General features: G+C 38.7%; 1 protein-coding gene across 8 annotated transcripts in view; it reads left to right on the forward strand.

The window, feature by feature from the left end:
• The window catches only part of nfia (nuclear factor I/A), a 303,922-nt gene that overhangs the window by 69,206 nt on the left and 215,422 nt on the right, over nt 1–19,294 (forward strand). Inside the window, exon 1 of one of the 8 annotated variants that reach the window (XM_088599117.1) lies at nt 16,291–16,809. The exons of the other annotated variants lie outside the window; for them this stretch is intronic. Within the exon in view, the coding sequence (XP_088455243.1) occupies nt 16,801–16,809 (9 nt within the window). The 5' untranslated portion in view covers nt 16,291–16,800. Of the gene's footprint in view, nt 1–16,290; nt 16,810–19,294 lie in introns of those variants that run through there. 8 annotated transcript variants of the gene reach the window in all.

Below are 19,294 nucleotides of genomic sequence, written 5' to 3' on the forward strand. Positions count from 1 at the left end.
AGCGTCTGGCAGGGAGCCCGCGTGTGCTGTGAGAGACGGCGACCAGTCGCAGCTCGGCAGGAGCATGGCGCTGTGCAGCAGAGCGCCCTCTGACACTGGCTTCTTCACACTTCCCGACACACCGAGTGGAAGTGTGTGTGTGTGTGTGTGTGTGTGTGTGTGTGTGTGTGTGTGTGTGTGTGTGTGTGTGTGCATGTTAGGGGGGTGTAATTCCAGCTGGAGAGAAGGCTGGCGAGAGACTGATGGGTTCGTTTCACTGGTGGCCTCAGCCAGAGTAAGTAAGAGTTAATCCTGGGAGTCCCTTCCCGAGACTTTGCAAGAACATGTGTTGCCCCCTTCCATGTTTTTCTGAAAGAAGCTGTTTATTCATTCAAAACGCAGACACTGGTTTCATACAATTAACAAAAGATGGCGCTGAGCCAATGCAAAAGGCATCCAATTTGAAATTCCTAACTTCCTTAAATCAGTGTTTCGTGTTTTTGGAAAAACAAAGATCAAAATGGTTGGAAAATTGTGAGTCCCACAAGCCCAGTGCAATCCATTTCGATCAGTTTCAGGTGTAGGCGTGTGTCCTTGAAGCGTTTATCGGACAGACCTGTGCTATGAAGAAAGCTGTTTCTTCACCTGCTGTGAGGGCTGTCAAATGGACTCCAGGACACGCCTGTGCTTCACTGAATGCAAGCTGACATCCTGAAAGTGAGCACACCGGACTTCATCTGAAAAGCTGGTTAGGATGTCAACAACAAAAAGAGCAAGTGTGGACACATTACCGACACTGACATATCCACATGCACAGTGCTTTAATAGCGACTTTTTCTGAAGCACAGTACTTTACAGTCTCCTGGACTTCTCTGTCTTCCATTAGGCTTCCCAAGGGTGGAACAAACAATAAACCAATGCACACCCGTCTGCCCACACCCTGCGGATACTCCCAGTTTTACTATAGTGCTTATTAATGATGCAGACCATTCGCTGATCCTTTGATCTCTGTGTAGGCATAATTCTACCGTCTCATTAACTCCCAATGATTTCTTAATTAAAAAAGTACATTATAACTGTCATTGCTCACATCAGAGACTCACAGTAAAGTGCTTGTTCAGCAGCGCTCGGAAAAGGTAGTCGTATGCCAAAATCAAGCTCGAGGTCACCCAGAATCTCGCTGTTGCAGGGCCCAGGCTGCTGGCTTCTCCTGTTGCTCACTGAGCCCATGACCTGTCACTTATGACACCGCCAACAGGAAAGTAAAGGGATCTTGCGCTTCAATTAATACCTGAATCAGCTAATACAGAAGATGACTAATTGAAGGTTATTTAATTATTATTAGGCTAATGCCTTTGCCCACAATGAGCTTCTCTTTCAGGTGGATAGCAATAAACTGTACTTTTGGGGTCAACAAATACCATCATCCAATTTGTCCTCTTTAAAGCCTAGATTTAAACCAGTAGCACAGAGATCACCAGTTATATCTGTATCATTTGAAGAATGTGACCAGCATTAGTTCTTGAGCAGCAGAGTGGGGAAGGAGTTAAGCTGACCAAGGTATTCTCAGTATTCTATCAAAACAGTGCTGTGATCCTGCAGTGCTGCCATTGAGAGCCACATCATCCCGCAATTGAAGCCAAGTGTCCTGTAAAGTTCTATTACAGTGTGCATATCGGCAGAAAGTGATATTTTAACTAATTTTCCACATCCTGGTACAAGGGTCAAAGCAGTGAGCACAATTGATTAGTAATTGTAAATTACAAATTGGGGTGGTATGAAAAATTAAAGGTTTGGCTATGGTCACAGACACTGACGTATGTGCAAACACATTTTCAGGCATGCCACTGTCATTGTGCTGCAAAGGCTTTAAGGGTGACCACAGTGCATCCCTCTGCTGTCTGAATCAGTGCAATTTAATTTGTTTTACAGTCCAGCCTTAAATTCAATTAAAAATGCAGGACATGGCATCTGTCTGGTTCATTTACAGTACGATAAATTATGTTTTAGCAAAAGACAACCCCACGAAAATAACCATAGTAAACAAAATTTGCTGAACTCAATTAAGCACGGGGGTATTTGTACAGATTTCACATAATCTGAGTGTAGAAAGAGATGAGCAGGTGCATGAAGATTTAAATGGCTTCTGAAGGGGATTAGGGTTGAATATCACACTGTTTTGAATAAAGGGTGTGCTTTAAATATTGGATCACTAGCTTGGATGTTCCCACCATACCTGATGTCAGACTGCTGTTCCTGAGGAATTGTTCTTTTTTCTCTTTCTTATAGTAATTTTTATAGTTCTAGTTTTTGATAGTGTAGTTATTTAAAGTTTCATTTTCTCCAAATAACTGCAGCAGTCACTCATCATGTTGAAATACATCCTCAATATTTTTCCATGCTAAGAAATGAAGACTCAGTGGATCACCTTGAGGCGGTATTTAACTCAGCTCATAGATATTCCGGGAGATGTCCCCTATTTTTTGAATATCTTGAATTGCTCAGGGTTTGACACACTTCTCTGCTTCCTGCTGTGATAGTTGTACTATATTTCAGTGAGCGTTTTCCTTTTTGATTGAGCAAAAAGATAATATAGTAGAGGCACTTAGGTTTGTGGGAATAAACATTAGAATTTAACATTTAACATTAGAATTCCTTTGTAAGTTATAAAGTCACTGGGTTGAAAAGGAGTTGCATGGTACACATGATGAAAGAAAAAAATTGTTTATTAATAGTTTATTTTCTATAAAGTGACTACAAGCCTGACTCAACCACACTTAAAGCAGCCCACAGCTTTTCCAGTTAGAAATATCGAACCAAATTCCACTCAGGTACTGGCATCAGTATTGAAGGATATTTATTGCAAGTGAATGTAGAACACACTGTGTAATGATTTAAACAGCAGGAAAGGATTATTAGATTAATCTGATTAAGATGCAGAAGGAGCTGTGGTTGGAGAACCTTGTGGGTATTTAGTTCCCTGTTTTTTCATCTGGCTTTAGCAATAATCCAGTCCAGGTGAAAACCTTTTTTTTTAATTTAACTGGGGTGTGGCTGATTGTGCTGTACAAATAAAATCTCAAATTATATGTATGACCCAATTGATTTCTTTTCTGTCTGGTCAGGTGAATTATCTTCCCTTATTTCTTTCACTAGAGTGCTGATAAACCAATATTAACCATCCAGCTGTCCCTCAAATTTAATTGAAACGCCTGTCCCCTCAATCAAAGTTATTCTAAACCCCTGTCTAAAAACACAATTAAACACAATTTTAATCATCAAATAATTGTTTAACATTGATCTTGTAAGGATCTTGATATGAATGAATAAGACAGTGCTGTTTTGTCATTTTGACAACAAAGACCACATCTTTCTGGACAGGAGGTCTTGGATAGCAGGTTCAAAATTTCAGAAAAAAAACATGCTATCAACTATAATTTGGTAACTTAAATGTAGTTACACATGAATTCCCTTGACAGGGCTGTTAGGGTTAATAGGTATAGTGTGTGGTAACAGAATAAGCAGTTCACTGAAAAGAGGAAAATAGAGAAAGTGATCATTAGTAAATGATATCAGTTTGCTTTGTTTATTCATAGTAAATTGCAGTTTTGTGAATGGGAGACTAAATTACAGGCAAACAGACAAACATTTTTATTGTTATTTTATTATTATTGATCTGTTTGGCAGATACTGTACATTTATGCAGCTAATGAAAAACACCAGACACTAATGTTACCCTTGGCACATATTTTACTCAGTTTGTACAGTGTGGGTTTAAGGAATATCCAGGCATTCAAAACAGTCTGAACTTTGAATCCGAAGTTACCTACAGTACCAGATCCTTTTCTGCTTAGCGCTGTATGTGTTCTTTTAATCAATGGCAGACGTAAAGTTGCCTGCTCTTGCAATTTCAATTTCAAGAACAATACTTATTCCTATTAAGGATCTCTCGGCAGCCCAGAGACCATCTACAGTAGGAATTACAACCTGGACAAGACAGCAGTCTATCGCAGAGTATGTATGCACACACCTCCCACACACAAAAATACAGTGAGCATTTGAGCATACTAGCATAACTCTGGGAGGTGGTCATAAAACAACGCACCTGGAGAAAGGCCACACAAAGAGAACACAGAGAAACCACACACACACAGCCTTCCAAGCTGCAGCCAGACGAATATGAAAAATATTAGAAGAGCACCTCTCGCTTTATCCATTTGCTTGTCATATCATAAGTAATAAGTACACATAAGAAATGTGTAAATAGGTCTCAAGGCTCTTACTTGAGTAGAAAATACATTAGATCTAGAAGATTTAATTAATTTTAAAGATAATTGTTGTTATTGTGTATACTCTAGGTTTCAATCCCACTATTCCCATAATACTTTAGAGGGATTTAGGTCAGGAGACTGACTTCCTACCATGACGTCATTCCACCCTGGATTCAATACATTCAGCCAGGTGATTTGTAGGTGAAGGAAACATTTCCCTTCTAAATCAGATGCCCAGGTCTGCCCTTCCCAGATCCCAGACTAATTTGAACTGTTAAGGAATTAACTTGAAAGAAAGGGGCTGAGATGTAGTACCTATTTTATTTTTTAGAAAAAGCAGATCTCGCTGTTTTTATCTGAAGTGTTTGACTCCCATGTGATTGCTGGCATGCTGCTGAACTAAGGAAACCGCCCCATGACTCTCAGTCGAATTATCTCAAAACCCTTGTTTTATACCTTGACCTTATTCATTCACTGAATAAGGTCAGTGTGCTCCTCAGAAGTTAGATCCTAGGCGTGGCAGGGCAGTGCTCGACTGGAACAGATATAAGTCTCTCATCCTTTTTTAAAGAACGCCTTGTAACAACCTCCAGGAAGGAAGCATTTTTTCACCTAAAACACTGCGAATTTCAGTGCATTACTGCGTTTTAGAAGATTAATTGAAGCTTTCGTTGACCCTTAATTCAAACTTTTGCTTCCAGGAGATATTGATATCATTTTATTTTCAGGTTTTGCACATTTTGAGTTAGAATTACGCTGAATTTCGACAGAGGATTAGTCGATAGGAGAAACAGTATCTGTGAGTGGAGTCCAAATGCGCTCCCATTATGTCAGGTCTCTAGAACAAGATTTATTCAGAAACGCATTTTTGTTTGCTTCTCTATGAGCTCTAAAATCAGATTTATTATGAGATTTACAAGGGATAATGAAAATATGATAAACAGAAAACTAGGCAACAGTCCAGATACGAGTGTGAAGAGTGGACTACAGGAAGTGGTCCGCCTGTTGTTGTATAGAGTGAGCGCCCTCGTGTGGGAAAACATTTGCACTGAAATTGTAACACCATAATGGAAAAGCAATATGTATCAATATAGATACTGTATGTGATCATTTGAGAGGGATAGATGTGTATTCAGTTTTCTCAACTTAATAACAATTGCCCTGTAGGCTAGTGGTATCACCGTGCATGCGACAGATTGTTCAGTCTCAATACGAAATAAGTTTATTCATTATAAAGGTGTTTTTTGTGCGTGTGTGTGAATATACATGTTCAAGTACTGTACATACAGTAGCTCAAGAACTCGACTAAGCAAATAAAAAGACGATCTGATTGTGGAGATGATATTCGTGGTATCCTTTATACCTCTGGTTACAGAGATCGTAGTGTCCCAAAAGACCAATGTTAAACTTAAGTCAATTACTAAATACGTCTTGGAGTGTATCTTAAAAAGCAGTTTTGGAAAGACGATAGGTAATAGATGATAATGTATTGGTTATAACGCATTGCGTCTTCCAGTAATGAAATGACAGTTAAACATCTACAGTAGGTATCTACATAATAATAATAATAATAATAATAATAATAATAATAATAATAATAATAATAATAATAATAATCGACCGTTTATGTAGATTACTTCCACAAGATATTACTTAACATTAGAACATTTTTCATTGTTTTATAAAAAAATAATTCCATGTTGATTATAACCCTTTATTTTGGTGGGCGAGAACTTCTCCCTTCTCTCAGATACATCAAGCAAAATATAAATAATTGCTCTAATTCGTTTGTCGATGTACTGGGGAGAATTGTGTTGCTGTGTTTTCAGGGCACTAGCGTGGAGTGCAGGTCCGAGCTTGGTATCGACTCTACCTTCTCTTAAGCATGCTTCCAGGCGTGTTATTATTATTATTATTATTATTATTATTATTATTATTATTATTATTATTATTATTATTATTATTATTATTATTATTATTATTATTATTATCGTTGTTGTTGTTGTTATTATTATATTTTAATATAGTGCATATATATATACACAGTATATATTACTCTGCGAGTGTATACTTTTAACAACCTCACATGATTTGTTTCACATTATTTTGAAGTATCCACTTGGATGTACATTATTCACATCTAATAAACACTCCTGTATCGTCAGAATTGATTTATATAGAGTCTTTATCTTATTATGAAGATCATTGTGGGGTGAGAGGACTACTAGGAAAATTCGTTTTTCCACGAAGTCGTTGTTTTGTGTTTGTCGTTTTTTAGGCTTTCTGATTTCTTGTTCTTAAAATTAACCAAGAAACGAATAGGTTACACAAATAAATCGGGGGTATTTTAAGCAGTCCATTCGCTGACTGAATGTGCTTTACTGAGGTTTTTTTCTGTTTAATGTTTTGGGTCCGTTCTGGTATAAGACTTATTGTACTGTATTCGTACAAATTGACATGGACAGTAGTTGAGACATTTCTAATATGTCCTAGGCCTTTGTTATTTTACCGGAATAAATAGGGACCAGTTAAGTTGTGCAGTGAATATTTTTCTATTAACTGAATGTGTTAAAACATTCTTTCCAAGTCTGATGAAATAAAAACTTTCTGTATACTGAATGCCTCAACGCCGATTCGGTGACACTCTGCTGAGTATCAGAGTGTAATTTCGCTGCTAACCTCTAGATGGAGCGTCGAGCCTCTAATCTTGTAGATTTTATCAAGAGGGTTCAAGTGCTTGCACAGATTAAGAGACATTTGCCCTTTGAAAGATCTTAAATCCAAAATCTCCCTTCGCTCTGCTCCGACAAGTTCAGAAAATCTAATTTTATTATTTATGCGCATTTATTATTTTACTGTTTTAGAGCTACAATTTGACAACAAACTCATTATGAATGGATGGTTTTAAAATATGAGGAATTAAGAAACAGTTTACTACTGTATAGTCCTGCTAAAATACAACATGTAACAATACTGTAGCTGGAATGATAATAGTGTTAAGATAATAATGCTGTTGGTTGTTCGCCGATTAAGCACAATTAATAGATTGGTTTCCTCTTACGGACACTAGATTTCCGATCCTGGTGGGAAACCAGTAGTCTCAGTATGTGTATTTCCGTTTCATAGAAGAGGAGTTTGTAATATAAATTCTCAGGTTTACTCACATTATCCTGGTCTACAGGTGCAGACGGACAGGGTATTATTATTACCAACGGAAAAAATAGCCACAACATTATATTCCTGATATGAAAACCTAAGTCGGACTTGAGTTATTAATAGATTTAGTAGAATTCTATTTAATACGAAGAATGAACTTTAGGTTAGACATTGTCTTGCAAGTTACTTTTCATAAGCTTTTATTTCTCTCTATACAATGCATAATGCACTCACTCTAATTTGATAAACTGCAGTGAATTCCTTTTACCAGCAGTCGTGCATGGGAACTGAGTCCATACATAGCGTAATTTGGCACCTTAGTTTTGAAAATCAATAAATAAGAAAGAGCGAAATGCTATTAATAGTATACATTATTATCGTATTCAAATACAAATGTATGTAAGTGCTTATCGTAATATTTTACATTTCTTGCATATGTAAATTATGAAAACAGATTGCGAAGTTTAGTTTCTGCACTATGGCTTCTAAATCAAATTACACAAGTAAGTGGATTAATCGCTGGATAAAATATCTGCTTTTGTGACTGGATGAAATGCAGGAAATGTCACTGCAGAAAAATATTTTCGTAGGGCTTTTGTGAATTACTAGTTTGTTTCATATGCATAGGCTGTGATTTATTTAAGGCGCATTATAGCTCATTTAAATTTGCTATACGATTAATTTGATTAAAGAGTACAACCGGGTCTACATATCTTAAATATTTGAAACCTAAAAACAGCACATCCTTTGAACGGGATTCGAGCATTGAAATGAGCTTCAAAAATTAAAAAAAATATATTTAATGATTTCATTTGATTCCGTCTGTTCTACTCTCAACAAGACAGGTGCTATCGCTGCAACAACACTGGAAAGAGAAATTCGTAAACAATGCTGTACACGTGCAATTAACTATTGTTTTGTATTTTGTTTTCCCGTTGAATTACGGCAATTCACAATAGAGAAAACCTGTTTACAACATCGTGGTTTAACACCTAAAACAAACGGAACTTCTTTCATCTTATTACTTTCAAAGAGATGGTTTTACAGTACATTAATTGAATATATCAGTCCTGATGTCTTTTTTTAGTGTTGGTATCAAATTCCGAAAATGATAAATATAGTGGTTATTCTTAGCTATAGTTTTTGTTGACAGTTATGGCAGAAGTAATCATAAAAGCAAAACCAAAAAGGTTATAATAACCTGCGGTTATTCTTTATGCAGGTCTGTGTGCTCGTCTATAGCTCAACAGGAATTCAGAATATATGAATTTATAGTATAAGTGTATGGATGTTACATTCAGGGGTTGCTTTACCAATGGGCTCATTTCTCCTCTGATTGCGCCTTATTTTTCATATATGTCCAGGCCAATCAGTTATAACAATACAGAAGAACTCCGTATGTTTGGGGGTTTGCACTATAGTATATCTACAGTAGGTTAACTGCGCTAAGGACTCTTTGGTTTCTGACTCGCTAATGCATTACAGTGAAGGATCTGAATACTTAGACTGTACTACACTTAAAAATCTTTAAACTTGAAGACATTTGAAAATCAATCATTAAAAAATAACGTACTAAAATAATTCTAAAAAAAAAAGGTTGTTGTTTTTTTTGCCCAAGTGACGTTTAGTCGAATTTTAGGCGCTTGCAGTTGCAAATTGATTTGATCAAGAAACATTTGTCGCAATATGCGCAGGTCTAAGAAATAGCACATTTACATACAATATATGTTTTCGCACGCATTCTCGCACACATGATAACTATTAAACTAAAAAAAGCTAACAATATGTTGTGTTCAGAGGACATGACCTTTACGTGTGTTAATATAAGCAATTAATACAGTGGCGTTTTGTTAACAAGTTAAGAAAACTTTTTATTTGAAAAGGCGCTCATTTCGACTGCAAGGCAGCTGTTCTCTCTGTTGACAATGTTATTTTCATCTCTTCCATTATAACGCGACACACTATTACAATTTTTATTATCCTTTACCCACTCTAACCCATTTTAATTGAAACTTGTACCCGAAGGTTTATGTACTGTTTAATCGGTCTGAACCTTTGAGGCGATAGTATCGGGATTTATTTCGACAAATTCATACAAAAAACACAGCCCCTGATATCAATGCCTGGCTCTCACAGGTCATACTGGATTATGTGTGCGCCGGTCTGTTACTTTTGATCAATTAATTCCAGATAAAGACACAGCGTGCCTATTAAATTGCATTTAACCCAGAAAGCGTTTAAACAAGCCAGACTTGTTTGCTTTTTACAAAATACAAATTGTTCGAGGCGGGCCTAAACTTCACTTAACAGTATCGAAATATATATTTTTAAACAATAATAAAGATGGTTATAAGCGATGGAAATTAGTATAATAATGAAAAAAATAGCGAATTAATCCATATGATTTTAACAGCAAACTGCAATATATCATTATTGCAAGTTAAAACCAACACTAATAAATCCGTTTTAAGGATAGCGTTTATCACAGCCCGCCCTGGATATTTGTTCTCTAAGGATGCGTTATTTACATTATTTTCGTTATTGATTTATATCACTCGATACATACATATAATACCTTACTACAATCATACCCTATAGGGTATTATGTTTGATAAGTTGTGAGTCTGCAGCCGTGTATGTCACACTTCAGCTAATGCAATGGCTGACCGCATTTAAAAAAATGTCCGCAGTTAGGTGGAGACACTTCTATCTGCATTAACAACTCATTTTAAAGTTGACATTCCGAGGGGAAAAAAGTCTAATACTACGGAACGACCATCTTATATCTGACGATTATTAATCTCAACGACCGATCTGCCCTTTATTTAGAAAGAAATACCCTATACGAGTGTTCCCGTGTCCTGTCCGGGAATTCCCGTCTTGAAAGCAGAGTTTATGGTGACCTGTGTCCGTCCATGCAGACATCCTGGTACTGTATATGTGCTCCCAACTATGCAAAACAAATGCGGAGAATCCTGTACAGCAGCTAGTCTTCGGCTTCGGAGCTTTTCTCAGCCCTGGCGCCATATCGGAACATCTTTAAGTTGCTGGGAATGCAGACTCCAGCTAAAAGTTTTCCAAAGTGTCTCTACTCGTTAGGCGAATATTCTCCCCCAGAAATGCCGTAACCAGCGATATCTAAATCACTTTCTTCTTATCACTGTATTAGTGCTGATTTCCCTCGATCGCGCCGCTGTGTCTTCAGCGTGTTCTTGGCTAAAGTCTTTGGGTCCGCTTGGCATGAGCTACAGCTTTAAACATTTTGCAGATCTTGGCAGAAAATACTTCAAAGGCGTCTCTTCTGCCCGCTTTTTCATACATACATTGGCTCGCCCTTGTGTATCGCGGTGAAAGAAAACTTGCACAATTCCCCTCTTCTCTCTCGGTTGTGCAGCTGAAATAAATAAGCTCATGGTAGCAGAAGTTTTGGGAAGTTTGAGAAACTTTTTTTGACCAGGTCTCGACACGTACTCTAGGTGTGCAAGTATTTTTTCCTACTTAGTTTGCCTAATTCCACAGACATAACGCAACCTCGTTTTTTATGTCTATAGCATTTTCTTCATAATAATAATAACAATAACAATTAAGGTAATATCAGATACAATTTTAAGAAGAACGGTGGCAGTTATTTACAGTACATTTATTAATTTCTGTTAAGATGTGCTTACGATGCATGTTCTGTTTATTCTTTCACATTTCTAGCAATGAATTTAAATAGTGCTACTAACATGGTTTCAATATAGTATATTGTATACTAATAGTTTCTGATTAGATGCCACGGTGTTTTAAGGCACCGTTTTAAAAACTGAAAACTGTGCGCTCGTGTATTTTAATGCAGAGGTGCACTGAAGCAATATGCTATTTATAATTTCAGACTGCGTTACTTTAAGTCCGGACAGTCCTCCGTTATTTTAAATATTATTTCATATTTTAAAGCGGTAATTTAGTTTTCAGTCTATGAATGTGTTATCGTGTTACTCAGCTGAATGCACTCCCATTAGGCTCAAGATTCTTCTGATATTTTTTTTTCTGATTCAATATTAGTTTTAGCAAAACTCACACATACACTTGTGTTCAATGTGGAATTTATATATACAGTACAATATGCATTGTTCTATAGCGTCATTTTTATTATATGCCACATCAATGTGTTTCCTTTATTTTTAATGATGTGTTTGCTCGACTAAATCGCTTGACAACGGGCAAAAAACAAAACATCTAGTTGAATATCCTTATTGTACAACCTGCTTAGTTTTCTGGCTTTGGATTTGCACAACTCTGTTTAAATATTTCTGAAATAGGTATGGATGTACAATTCTTAACGCTGTCCGCGTCATTGCTTGATGAAAGCTGTTTAAGGTGGCATTTTTTGCGGATGAAATCAAATCCACCAGCCCATATTTCCCACTGAAAAGAAAAGGGCATGTGCCCATAGCAGTTTAATTCAAATACCTGGCATCTCAGACTCTGCAGTGGTACAATGTGTATCTGCCTACATAAAAATTGAATCCCCCAAAAATATATTTATATCATTTGTCTGCTTATGTTATTGTAGGATTATGAAACACAGAATAAGAAGCATTATTCTTACAGGATATCCTCCTTATTAGTATCTATATATATAGGATATGTTGATATTTTTTCCATATTTATGTTGTCTTTTATAGGGAAATAATCTTGGATAGTAACTACAGTTATTTCTCTCTGATTCTATGCAGTAGAAATTCTCATTTTATGTCCTGAACGTGTTCCCTAGCTTTGAAAATTCTGTGGCATCACAATATTTGTCGTTTCTTTTCCCGCATTTCAGATGTAAGTGCAAGACAAAAAAGTGAAGAACAAAGCGGTCTGCTAGATTGTATGCCTTTGGTCTGTTGGAAATCGGAATATTTTGAACAATTGCCCAATCCATATGAAGATGTATACATATATAGGAATTGGAGGGCTCAGATATATACTGTACACCCGAAAGAGAGCTTTGACATAATAAAAGCCTCAGGTTTGTGTGGAGAATGGAAAAGGAAAACATGACCTGTTTATTGTGTCACCATGCAAAGCACTGGCAAAATACTGTAAAAGTGGAGTCAGTGCTTTGTAGTACTGTGGTACAACCCTGAGCAGTACGTCTGCACAATGTGCGAGTACATTCAGCAGCAAAGCTCTGCGGGAGCCTGGGCCATTCAGACAGGCACAGAGTCTGCTTGAAACAAAACACGCTGAGACACATGTCCAAAGGTGCAGTCAAGGACAGCCCACACATGCTCGCTGTTGGTCAAGCCTGTTGACTGCCCAAGCTAAAGGCAGAGTTGCGATGCCTCACTCTCTTGTTAAGGATGGTTCTGTCATGGTTGACAAACACTGTACATCACAATACTCACAAGCCTTTGCCTGACTGTGCCGGCGGCCATCTGTCCAGAGAGTGCCATGTCTTTATAGTGGTACCCATAGGTCTCTATCATACTGTTGTTCCATCCATACAGAGATGAAAGAGTGTAAAGGGAATGACCAGGCTCCACACAAACCTGTGATCCCCACTGAGCACACATGGACTGTTCTTGACCATTCTGTGTGAAATGATCTCACTGAATTTGCTTCCCAGGGCTTTGTCTTACACATCATGTGCCAAGAAAGGGCTACAGTCCCCCTGACCAGAATGGCTCACCTCATACAGTAAATATATTTTGAAATTTATGCTACCATAACCAAAGTATTTCTCTCATGGACGCGCATATGTGTGTGGTGTTGTTAGGACTGTTCTGAATGCAGATGTCCGGATTTTTCTTTGTCTTTTAACCAGTGTATCTCAACACAAGACCCCTTTCAACTTGCAAAATAACATGCCAGTGTTTCCATAAACTCCTGATGGCTTTTAATTCAGAGGAAGTTGAATTTTCTTTACACAACACAACGTTACACAAATCTTGATTTGGCAGAGTCTGGACCTCTTGATGGCTTTTACAGTCTGTGGGTTCCCAAAGCTAGGTGTGAAACTGGGTCAAGCTGACATGCACTTGGTTATTGTTAGATTTGCTTTTTTGAAAGAATTCAACTTTGAATTAAAAGTGGTTCAGAGATGACAAACACACCATTTCCTAATTGAAAGAAAAGTAGCTGGAATCCTCTGTATCCAGCACATCCCTTACAAATATGCATGCACTGTGCTACTAAAATACTGGATAATTAAATATTGCGCAGGAGTGGCTCAATGTGGTCTGAATGGCACACTACAGTATGTGTTATGTTCCATTATTCCTAAGGACAGTAAAGTAGAGGCTGACCAGGACGTTGTCATGTATTCTTTGTGCTTTAGAAACAATTCCTGATGTGACCTCACAATAAGCATGATTGTTGGCAATTGTGGCTGTGGTTCATCAGTGAAGTTAACAGCAGACATGGCTAATGCATTAATTCCAACAGACTCGAGGATTTACAAAGTTATTGCCTGTTAAAAGAAGAACCCACCAGAATGTGTAGTTCATAATGTAAGATGCTATAGAACTGTTATCCAAATCTCGTGCAGGGCTTCGTCACCTGCTGTTTGCTGGGTGCAGGTTGCAGAGATTCCCATAGTCAATGACTTGATGTGTTATAGCTGCAATTGGTGCTGGAGGAGGACATATATTTATTAATATGGTTAAACAATGTATTGTTATGAAAATTTAAACTATTTTTTTATAGAAGGGGAAGAATGAAAGTCTGCTCCGTGTACTGCCACTATTGTGCAGTGTCACCGAAAGACTGCAGGCTAGTTGTTGTTAAATCACTTGTGAAATAACCTGCGCACAGAGCGGCCAAAAACTTTTTCGAAAAAGGTCCAAAAGTTTATCGGCTTAGGAAAAAAAAATTAACCTTGAAGGGGCTTTACACGTGTAACCATAATAACATACACGACTCAAAATATTCAGATGGGACGTTCATTATCATTGTTTTAATTTGCATTATAAAAATTATGAAATAGTATATACTTCACAAGCAGGACATTACGATAACTGTCATCAATCAGTTTCAGATTCACATGGTCAATAGTGTGTGCATTCGTATGTATGTACAGTACATATTTATGCCGAAATCACGATATGAGTTACCGTGTTCTAACAGCAAACCTGCGAAATTCCGACCAGCTTCATTGTCGCGGTTCCTCATGCCTCAACCAGAATAACCTTTCTCAAAAAAAGCTGCGTTCGCGCTCTGGAAACTCTCGCCATTATTAATTCTTTATTTTCGTTTTGCTGCAGTCTGTACTTCTACCCCTTAGTCATGCTTGCGTTAAAACTATTGTGTTCTTTTCGTCACATGCAGACACTGAGAGATGCATCGGATTAGGTTCAACTCATGAATTCTAACATGTTTCATAGTAGTTTGGTGTTTATTCACCAGCATCATCCTTTCATGAGTACCACTGGGCCCAAGCGTAAATAATTCGTCTCACGTTTCGAATCGTCTAAACGCTTTAAATTTAACACAGACCACGATTTACTGCCAGTTAAGGAAGCTATTTTACTAGGTACTTTTAGTGTCTTTTTATAACTTTTATAACAGGGTTATAAAAGCAAGCAATCGCTGTTTTTAAAGGTGCACTCTCCCACCCACACATACTGTACAAACCCGCGCTCGCTTATTATTGTGTTACAACGTTGTAAATGAAGAAAAAAAAAGTTAGACGAGGAAACGGCTTGTTCAGATGTAAACGAAATGGATTCAATCTGGAGAAACGGTCAGGCGCTACATTCACAGTACAGTACACTGGCGGAATAATCCAACTGTAGAGTTTTAAAGGGGTAAACATTACCGGCTCGGGAGTCCCGATACAGTGTAATCCTTCTGGTCATCATACGGCTTCTTTATTGAAATGAATTAGTTAACAGTCAATCGTTCATCACGTCCGAAGATAAATTGGTTGTAATAGCTAAATCTGCATTTACCATGAAAACACAGAAGTCTTTTATTTATTCCACTGGTGTGACTAATTGGACCACAAAGAACTGAGGTATTAAGAGTCATTAAACCACCGCCGCTCCATTACCTCTGTAAAAAGCATTGTTACTAAAGCTCGCGTATGTTCACAATACCCCAACAAATATACCGCTAGACATTATACCGTGGGAACTAACGGGCCGTGCATTGAAGAACGGAAGACTCCTCTCTCGATAGCCTAAGACATTTTGGACTTGTGTTTCTAAAGAGATCATTTAATGACAGGTATATTATGGGGGTCTTTAGTAACTGTAGAGGAAATCTGCATTTTAACCGACTTATAATTACAAGATGCACAATTAACATTTTTTACATTAAATGCGTCATGGTCTCTTACTCTTATTCTCAGCACAAAAGCATTCACATTTCGTCTAGGATATGAAAGCAGTTCGGTCTACGACAAGGACACACAACATGGCGAGTCAGAATTTTATTTTGCAAAAAAGATTGCTCTTTCGGCCAACTTTAAGCGGAGGAACTGTATTATCTGCACCGCGTACACAAAACACACTGCTCCCCGCTCTGCCCGTATGCGACACACGCACAATTCATCCAATTCAGAACCCGAGCCCCCTCTGTTTGACTTGACTGTTCTCGGCTCACGGAAGGAGTTGGTAAGCTCGCATACAGTACGTCGTTGCCTCGTCCCAAGCTTAGAACGCAAAGAATGGAACCGCGGACACTTGTTATGTATGTGTATGTATAAAAATCCACCCATTTCACAACATCAGATGGAAATGTGAATGATTTTAATGTGGTTCTGTTTCGTAAAAACAAAAAGGTCCTTTGTCAATATGAACAGAATTCAATGCGCAGCCAGTTTGCCTCTTGTCTCCACAAAAACACAGACCTCTCTGCAGCAGCGCAAACAAACCAAGCCAGATCCTCCGTCGCAGGAGCAGAGCGCTGACCCGGTCCGGCCGGCTCAGCACAGCTCTCCAGCTGCTGTGATTTGCCAATGCGCTCGGAGGGGAGGAGGGGGCAGAGTGGCGTACCGCCGCCGCTCCGGTACTGCGTGGTTACTATGCAAATTGCGGCGATTGCGGAAATAAACAAGGGGGACTCGTTGAATCGATTGCAACTTCTGCACAAAGTCTAACAAACCGAGCAAAGACAGCCAGAGAGTGTCTAGTGAGCCAGACAGCCAGCTTTGCCAAGCTTGGATCGCTTTCAAAAAATCAAAGGGGAACAAAGCTTATTTCAAAATCCTTTCTATTCGGAATTAAAAAAAAAAACAACAAGCAGCAACTGGTCAGATTTTTTCCTTTCTTTCTCTTCCGGGTTTTTTTCTCTTTTTTTCCTCACAACGGCTGCAAGTTTATAAGAAAAAACATTTTTTACCTTAAAAAATAAACAACAAAGGTGGCTGAAAATGAAGCACTTCGTCTCAACCTTTTAAACTTTCTCACGTACTCTTTACATGGCAATGGTACGTGCATATGTGTATGAAGTGTTATTTTATTTAGCAATCTAGTTTTTTAAGCATTAAAAGAGCAGTGTTTAACGCTTGCAATGAAACTGTTTATTTCGTAGAGCTGCCGCTAGGACATACATACGGTTTCGTACAATTTGTATCTAGTATCAGTGTGGTAGATAGTACGACAGATCCTTTTTTAGTTAGCGTCAGGGAAAGTGCTGAGCTTGCCAGACTTCCCTTGTAGTGTAACGCTTGCTCTGTCCAAAAAATAATATTAGAAAAAAAATATCGTAACGTTACGTGCTTGCTCCGCAGAGTCGTCTGACTTCACCGGTCAACCTAATAGAAAAAGGCTTTCTTGAGGTGCTTGAGTGATAGGGGGCTTCTCCAATCAGCTTGGGCGTTGTTTTAAAGGACTGGAAGACTGCCCAATCAGAGAGCGGCAATGCGTGAAAGAGAACGCCTTCTCCGGAGTGGGTGGGATCCGTCTGGTTCGACTTAGCCTAACTCTGCAGGAGGTTCTGTATAGTACAACCTGTCAAATATACAAACTTCTCAAAAAGTTTCATAGCGCGAGTAAACCACTGCTATAATTTAGATCTTTGTTACATCGGCTGTCTTTGGCTAGGGGTTTAGTGGCGGTTTTGCTTATGCTTGTACTGTGTTGATTTTTTTTCTTTTTTATGAATTAGATGGTACAGCATTTCCAGCAGCTGGGTTTAGTTTTATTTTTCATCTTAGGCTGAAAACAAAATCCATGTAGCGAACGGACCTGATTTAGATAAGGATGCAGTGTTTACCAATTGTTTTTTTCGTGGATAACGATAATAGCGCATAGTACACAGGAAACTGCAGCATTTTCGAATTACTAATGTGCCTTTACAGCGTGGGTCTCTTTCGGCTGTTTAGATTACGTTTTGACTTCGTGAACAAAAACGCAGGCATACTGATATCATTGGGTTGTTGGCTTCCCTCCCTTACTGCACCGGCGACCCGCTTCGTAGTGATTCTGAACTGGGACGTCGCCTAGCGGGACATAATCGCGCGCTTGGTTGATTGTGAACACTCAGATAAGTTCACGGACACGCATAGATAAGGCTTAGAAATATACACGCACACCTCTGCTGTTCGGACAAAAACATGTTCTTCCTCTAAGGACGGCATGTATTGCGCATCACAGCGCTGGACTTATATTATCGGCTTTCTCTTTAGCCTCTAATTGATTTTCTAAGTAAAAAGAATCCCCGGACGTGCTGTGGAACTACAGCTCCCACAACACTTCGTGTACATGCGCTATATACGGTATCCTCATCTCACCCATCCCGGTGTTTCGCTTCCCTGCAATTTAAGTATTATGTAAAATTGTAGCCAAACTGTCTAGTCACGCTTTATCTTAACATAGAGCAAAGGGCTTAACACGGGAAACACGTCGAAAGGGGAGCAACCCCCTTTTTCGCGTTTGGCGGTCCTGTTCGTTTCAAGCGCCGCTGGGCAAGGAGCGTTTTCTGGGCAGTCTCGTGCTCCGGGCTGTGCGGCGGACGGAAGAACTCCTCGTGCTTCAGTCCCGGCTCGTGCGAGAAGATGAGGAGGGGGGGGACTTGCCTGAACTTCTCCGTTTCCACTATGTGGATGTGGAATATGTCACATTTCCCCCCTCCTGCAATATCTCGCATGGGTTTTATGCACGTTCTTAACTCCAAGTATTAAAACGACGCCGTTCCTTGTTGCTGCTTTTGGTGTTTTACATCGTCATATCCCAGTCAGAACTCATACCGCCAATGCTTTGGGATAACTCCACTGCTGCCAATCAGTAACCTTTCAACCGACTCTAATTTACATGTATATTTCTAAAAATGCCAATATTGACCATTTTGATATGAAATAAACCATGGGTTCTCCTAGTAGTGTTTACCGTGTTTAATGTCTAAAATTGAAATGACTCGAACTGGCTATGGTCCTTCCCTGTAAAAAATAGCGGGATTCGAGATCCGTGATCGTTGAACGTGAGACTTCGGTTTTTCAGAGTATTGACCTATTATGAGCTCAGACACGAATTACGTGCAGAAGAGAACGGAAACGCATTACAGTTCTAACTGAAAATAGTAGCCGTGAGATGGGTGACACTCGAAGCTTTTTAAATAAAAGCACCACATTACCATTATTTTCCAACTCTGCCAGTTTCATTGCTGATATAAAAAAACCCAAGATAAAGTCTGGTCTTTCGGATGCTCCCTCCCTGTTCTGTGGATGTTGGTTATTTTATCACACTGCGACCTGGTCATGTGCACAGTTCACGCTTGGACCTCGTGGAACGACCACTCCTCTAGAGCACGCAAGCAGTTTAACTACTACTACCACCACTACTACTAATAAAACTCGACTGCAAGTTTATTCCAACCGGTTCTGGGTGCTTAATAAATGCTTCCAATATATTTTGGCATTTTCAGGAAGCTCGCACATGCACACACTGACTTCTCCAAGACGGAGTGTGTTTATG

The sequence above is a fragment of the Lepisosteus platostomus genome, chromosome 11 (genome assembly GCF_059453375.1).
Source record: "Lepisosteus platostomus isolate fLepPlt1 chromosome 11, fLepPlt1.hap1, whole genome shotgun sequence".
Lineage (NCBI taxonomy): Eukaryota > Metazoa > Chordata > Actinopteri > Semionotiformes > Lepisosteidae > Lepisosteus > Lepisosteus platostomus.